At 41.6% G+C, this 7283-nt stretch overlaps 1 protein-coding gene across 1 annotated transcript; it reads left to right on the top strand.

Annotated features, from left to right (window-relative positions):
* Positions 1–689: 689 nt before the first annotated feature.
* Positions 690–1382, top strand: LOC134366672 (polyadenylate-binding protein 1-like 2). The gene has a single exon (XM_063083038.1). It carries the CDS (start codon positions 780–782, stop codon positions 1380–1382), a length of 603 nt encoding a protein of 200 aa, XP_062939108.1. The 5' UTR covers positions 690–779.
* The last annotated feature ends 5901 nt before the right edge of the window (positions 1383–7283 follow it).

Raw genomic sequence — 7283 nt, 5'->3', positions numbered from 1 at the left:
GAAGTCTTCCCAGCTGCCCGGACCACAGACGCCAACACCCCCCGCCCCCCACCACGCGCCGCCCGCCCGCCCGCGCCCCGCACGCTAGCCCACGACCGAACGGCGGCGGCGGCAACAGCAGCAGGCTGCACGCTGCACGCTGCAGGCTGCGGCGACTCGCACCGGCGCGGTCCTGGCAGCGCTCCCCATCCCAGGTGACTTGGACTCGCCAGCTCAGTTGGCTCCGTTCCCCCGCCGCCGCAGCTCCCGCTGTCGTCCCTGGCCCGGGTTCCGGCACCCACCGGCCCTCTTGCCCTCCTCCGCCTCTCCGCCTCCCAGCTCGCGGGAAGGGAGGTCGCGGCAGCGGCCTGGCGGCAGTGGTGACCGTGGCGACAGCGGCGACAGTGGCGGCGGCGGAGGCGGCGGCGGCGGCGGAGGCTGCGGCAGCGACCGTGGCAGAGGCGGTGGCGGAGGCCTCCGTGGCGGAGGCGGAAGCAGAGGTGGAGGCTGAGGTGGAGGCCGAGGCCTCAGGGGAGGCAGCGGCGGAGGCCACCCTGGGGGAGGCGGCGGCTGTCCTGGCGGGTGAGGAGGCGGAGGCCGCCCGGGCGGCAGCGGCGGTGGAGGAGGCCAGCGAGGCCGAAGCCGCCGCCGCCGCCGCCACCGCAGCGGAGGCTGCGGCGCCCCCCTTGGGGGAGGCGGATGAGGATGAGGAAGTGGCGGCAGCGGCGACTGTCGCCGCTGCAGATGCCGATGCGGATGCTGAGACCGGCGGGGGCCCCGAAGGGAACCCAGACTTTCCCATGGCCTCGCTGTACGTGGGAGACCTGCACCCTGAGGTGACCGAGGCAATGCTGTATGAGAAATTCAGCCCAGCCGGGCCCATCCTCTCCATCCGCATTTGCAGGGACAAGATCACCCGCCGCTCCTTGGGCTACGCGTATGTCAACTACCAGCAACCGGTGGACGCCAAGCGGGCCCTAGAGACCCTGAACTTTGATGTCATAAAGGGCAGGCCAGTGCGCATCATGTGGTCCCAGAGAGACCCGTCGCTCCGCAAGAGTGGGGTGGGCAACGTCTTCATCAAGAACCTGGGCAAGACCATCGACAACAAGGCGCTGTACAACATCTTCTCGGCGTTCGGCAACATCCTCTCCTGCAAAGTGGCCTGTGACGAAAAGGGTCCCAAGGGCTATGGGTTCGTGCACTTCCAGAAGCAGGAGTCCGCCGAGCGGGCCATCGATGCGATGAATGGCATGTTCCTGAACTACCGCAAAATTTTCGTCGGGAGATTCAAGTCGCACAAAGAACGAGAGGCCGAAAGGGGAGCCTGGGCCAGGCAGTCCACCAGTGCTGACGTCAAGGATTTCGAGGAAGACACCGACGAGGAGGCCACCTTGCGATGAAGACATCCTAGGAGCGACCCAGCCAGCAGAGCCAAACCTTGGCTCCTACCCGGTTTACAACCCCCCCCACCATCCCACCCGCTAACCCACCAGCAGTGTATTGTATTGGGAGTGCAGGTCTCTCTCTGTCTCTGTCTCTCTTTCTCTCTCTCTCCCACCATTCCTCTTTTTCTCCCCACCCTGCTCTTTCTCTTCCCCCTTCCCCTCTCCTGCTCTTCCCCTCTCACCACTTCCTACCTTCTCCCATTTTCTGTCCTCTTCTCTCTTTCCCTTTCTCTCCCCCCCGCCCACACCCACCGAGGGCGTTGTGAATGATTTTACTAATCTGTGCCATTTGACAGGTTACAGGCTGCCCCTTCTCCCTGTGGTTTGGTTTAAAAGGCATTTTTCTTTCTTTCTTTGTTTACTGCACAGGTGATACAATTTCATGGTAGAAACCTCAGACAGGACAAGGAAATCAGATGAGGGAAAACCAAGAGAGTATTTGCTCCCCATGATCTACCACCCAGAGAGAACCACTTTTACTTTTTTGGTGTGCTGCTTTTTCAGGCTCTCTTACTCTTGCTCCCTCCCTTTCTTACCCCCCCTTCCCTTTTAACACACTGTTATAGAATGGTTCATGTATGTGGTGTTTCTTAACCTGCTTTTGCAGCAACTAAAACCAAACAGAAATCAATCCATTGAATTTGTTTCCATGTTATTCAACAGGTTTATGAAACGTCATCTTCAGTGCCTGCAGAGTGCTCCAGTGTATCCATGGACCTTAACATTTCTGTAATCATTCCGGCGTTGTTAGACATTCAGGTGGTGCCTAGTTCTTTCCCTGTGTTTAAAACCAACACTGCGTGCTCTGATGAGTGAATCCTTCCTTGTCAAGCCAAATCTTTGCTAGCATCCTGGATGGTCTCTTTAACTGTGGACTTGCAGGATCTGCATACAGACATTTTAAAGACTTTTCCTGTTTGTTGACAAAAGGACCCCTTCATAAGCATTGTACAGATTTGCACTCGTGCCAACCAGCACAGCTAGTAAAATGAGTATGCCCATTTCCCCTGCATAGTCTCCTGTTCACTGTAATCGATGTGTGTGTGCGCGTGCACACGTGTGTTTGTGTGTGGGTGTGTTTGAGTGTGTGCGTGTGTGTCTTGGCCAGCTTGATGAAATGCAAATGGTAGTATTTCGCTGTTCTTGTTCCTTTGCTGGAATTAAACACTGTTTATCACCCCTTTCCTCTGTGCCCACTTCCTGTACTTTTCCCTGTTGTCAGAAAAACAATGCAGCTTCACTACAGGAAAAAAATCACAAAGCAGACAAGTTAACAGAAGGAAACTAATGCCACCAGTAATCAGTCCTAATGATCTTTCATACCTTCCTGAGACATTTTTATCCATACCTGCGCAGTATTTTCCAAAAACTACCTGAAACATTTTTGGCTTCAGTATTTTTCTTATGCATATGTCATATCTGTGTATTATAATGTACATACTGTTTTTATATCTGCTTTTCACACGTAAATGTGCGTGTATATTTATACACACACATACTCTTGAACTTCATTTCATTTCATTAAAGGTTCTTTTAAAATGTTTTCTCTGGCTGTTAATTTTCCATTGAATTCATCTCTAGATGGAGGATAGGTAGATATATGTACATATACATCCATGTCTATATCTCTGTGTGCTTGTGTGTGTATGTTTTGTTTTAACTCTTTTCTCACTGCTGAACATCTACTTAGTTTCTGTTTTTTCTTTATCCAAGTCAAAGCTGTCAAGATCATAATGCACAAACTTAGCTGACATTCAAGACTATTTATTGAATGATCACTGCTAAAAGAAGAATTGAAGTGTCAAAAGACACTGGCATTTCGAGTCTATTTTTGGGGGGGAGGATTGCATTATTTAATGACCAGCTATAAAGATAGTTCAAGTTTACCTTCATAAGGTGCACCAGTATTGTGAGAGGACCCGGATACCTGGATAATTTTCTGCACTTGCTATTACAATCATTTCTGCACTTTGCCAATATTTTATCTAACAGGAACATTTTTGTTTTTATTCATTTTAAACATTTTTATATAAATTGTACATGGTTATAATAGAAAATATTTTACAAAAATTGTTAATGTAAGAGAAGAAAGTCAAAATCCTAATACCACTCCTAATGCCTCTACTTGGCAAAATAAAATTTTAATAAATAGATTAAATAGATTACCTTTATGTTTATAATACAATATGCATTGTTTCATTGGAGGATATTTTCACTACACTAGTTCTCTGGGACTATCTTTCTAAATCATCAAATATTATCTTGTAATTCTGTTGTTACAAAATACTACATCACAGGCATAAGCTATAATTCCTGTAACTAGGCCCCTTGGGGTGTGTTTAAAATGGTTCTGATTTTTATTCCTTGCAAGATCTATTCTATGATGAACACCTTTGTACCTGAATGTCTAGGAATATTTTATTGTTTGGTTTTTTTCTTACTAGCGGAATTGTGGAGTGCTAGATATGGACATGCCAAATTTTTTTTTTTTTGGCCTGCCATCAGATATTTCTCCCATCAGTAGCACAGAAGAGTGAACATATTACTACTTGTCTTCTTAAATTGGTCAAGGTTTTTTTTTTTGTTTGTTTTGTGAAATTGAAATGGTTTGTACATTTTTATTTTATTATTTCACTTTGCAAGTATATTTTTAAAGGAGATCTGGCACGTTAAAATATAGATAAGAACCACTTCAAGTGATTTTCTATACACGCTTTTACAATCCATCTATAAGTATTTTTAAACAATTATGGAATCATACTGAATATATTTTGTCATAATTTTGTTTCGATATACTGCAAACATACCTAAAACATCTTTGATATTCAGTTTTCTCCTGAAACTCACCATCACTGTATAGGACTGAACATTTTTAGGAGTTTCCCCACTTTGGATATTAAAGTGGTTCCTAAGATTTCCTCTTTAAACCCTACTCTGTGGTGAATAACTTTGCAGTTGAATTGTCCTCCTACCCACTTTTGCATTTAATATCCCCTCGCCTAGCACAGGCTGTGAGTTAACACTTAAAAATCAAGACAAGCATCAGAAATATTGATTTTAAAAGAAGTAAAAGGGGCATCTTTAAGAAACCACTTAGAATTAAAACAATTTTACAAATTTCATAAAGCTAATAAACAAAGTGCCTGCCTTGGTAGAAGAAACAAGCTAATTTATGCTGTTTAATGCTGTCATGTAGACCCCTTTTTTAGCTCAAGGCAGTTTTGCCAATTTGGCAAAGATTAAAAGACAAAGAAACCTTTGTCTTTAGGACTTATTTTTGTAGGATATCGATTGCTGTTATTTCTTCATAGAAATTATCTTAAAATATATGTTTTATTTGTTTAGCCCATCATATAGGGGGTTCAGAAATAATCACCCCTGCACCAAGGTGAATGACACAAAGCGTTCATGTTCAGCACAAGGAGAGATCTTGCTTCAGCTTCTATCCAATCAGGATAAAATCCCCCTCATCACTGGGAAAGTAAGCTTAAAGAAATGAGAGAGAAAGAATAAAATCAGTTTGCCAATTTATACAAAGAAGCCAGTTGGAGTTCTGATAGAGATTGTGTAAAATATATAAATTGATGTGTGTACTGTTATTATCCTAACACTATTAAGCTTCCCAATTCACAAACATGTAATGTCTTTCCTTTTATAGAGGTCTTTTTTTTCAACAATATTTTGTAGTTTTCAGAGTAGCAGTTTGTACTTCTGTTAAATTTCTTAAGTATTTAACTCTTTTTTATGCTATGGGAAATAGAATTGATTTCTTAATTTCATTTTCATGCCCTGCTACTGTATAGAAATAGAATACATTTCTGTATACTGATCTTGTATTTTGCAACATTGCTGAACTCATTTATTAGTTATATATTTTTTTGTGGATTCCTTAGGATTTTATATGCAAATGTTCATGTCATGACAAAACTATAGTAAGCACAATAGTATGGTACTGGCATAAAAACAGGCACATAGACCAATGAAACAGACTAGAAAGCCCAGAAATAAATCTAGACATATATGATCAACAAATCTTCAACAAAGGTACAAAGAATATGCGATGGAGAAAGGATAGTCTCTTCAATAAATGGTGTTGAGAAAACTGTACAAACAAATGCAAAAAATGTTGGATCCTTATGTTATACCATATACAAAAATCAACTCAAGATGAATTAAAGATTTAAACATAAGACATGAGTCTTTAAAAATCCTAGAAAACATAGGGGAAAAGCTTCATGACATTGGTCTTAGCAATGATTTTATGTATATTACACCGACAGCATAGGCAACAAAAGCAAAAATAAACAAGTGGGACTACATCAAACTAAAACATTTCTGCACAGCTAAGGAAATAATCAAAAATAAAAATAAAAAAGGCAACTCATGGAATGGAAGAAAGAATTGCAAACCATAAGGGTCTAACATCAAAAATATATAAGGAACTCACATAACTCAATAGCAAAAAAAAAAAAAAAGTGATTAAAAAATGGGCATCATGGGGTAGAAATGCAATTTGTGGTAATGGGTTATGCTGCCAGTACGAATCTGGCCTTCACATCTTAGGCACGAGGGGTGACAATCAGCTCTGTATCTCATGAGTATTCATAACCAAAAAAAAAAAGAAAAAAATGGGCAAAAGACCTAAATAGATGTTTCTCCAAGGAGGACATGTAAATGGCCAAAAAGTACATGGAAAGGTTCTCAACATCACTAATCATCAGCATCAGGGAAATGCAAGTCATAACCACAATGAGATGTCACTTCAAGCCTGTTAGAATGGCTGTTATCAAAAAGTGAAAAGATAACAAATGTTGTTGAGGATGTGGATAAAGGGGAACCCTTACACATTGTTGGTGAAAATGAAAATTGGTATAGCCATTATGGGAAACAGTATGGAGGTTCCTGAAAAATTTTAAAAAATAGAACTACCATATGATCCAGCAATTCCACTTCTGGGTATATATCCAAAGGAAATAAAATCATTACCTCAAAGAGGTATCTGCACTCCCGTGTTCATAAGTGTCCATCAAAGATACTAGATAAAGAAAATGTGGTGTATATACAATGGGATATTAGTCATCCTTATAAAAGAAGGAAACCTTGACATTTTCAACAGCATGGATGAATCTGAAGGACATTATGCCAAGTGAAATAAGCCAGACACCAAAAGACAAATACTGCATGATCTCACTTATACGTAGAATCTGAAAATGTTTAACTCATAAAAATAAAGAGTAAAAGGTGATAGGGTTTGGGGGATTGGGGAAATGTAGAGATGTTGGTTAAAGGGTATGAATACACAGTTATAAGCTGAATAAGTTTTGGAGACCTAATGTACAGCATGGTGACTGTAGTCAATAATAATGTATTGTATACTTGAAGTTTTCTAAGAGAGTAGCTCTTTAGTGTTCTCACCACACGTTAATCAGCTGGATTGTGGCAATCATTTCACAATGTATACATATATCAAAACAACAAGTTATATACCTTGAATATATATAATTTTTTTATTTGGCAATTTTACCTCAATGAAGCTAAAAAAAAAAGACCATGTCATCTGTGAATACAGGTAGTTTTATTATTCTTTTCCAAACTGCATTTCTTTTATTTCAATTTTTTTTTTTTTTTTTTTTTTTTTTTTTTTTTTTTTTTTGCCTAATGGCCCTGGCTAGAACCTCAAATACAATGTTAAATAAAGTAGCGAGAATAGATATCCATGTCTTACTTTTGATGTCAGGGGTGAAAGCATTCACTCTTTCATCACTAAGTATGATGCTAGCTGTGGTTTTTTTCATAGATGACTTTTTTCAGATTGAGGAAGTTCCCATCTATCCCTAAATTATTGAGTGTTTTAAT

The sequence above is a fragment of the Cynocephalus volans genome, chromosome X (assembly GCF_027409185.1).
Source record: "Cynocephalus volans isolate mCynVol1 chromosome X, mCynVol1.pri, whole genome shotgun sequence".
NCBI classification, from domain to species: domain Eukaryota; kingdom Metazoa; phylum Chordata; class Mammalia; order Dermoptera; family Cynocephalidae; genus Cynocephalus; species Cynocephalus volans.
Note: the sequence above shows the minus strand (reverse complement) of the source record. Positions and strands in the feature narration are given on the sequence as shown.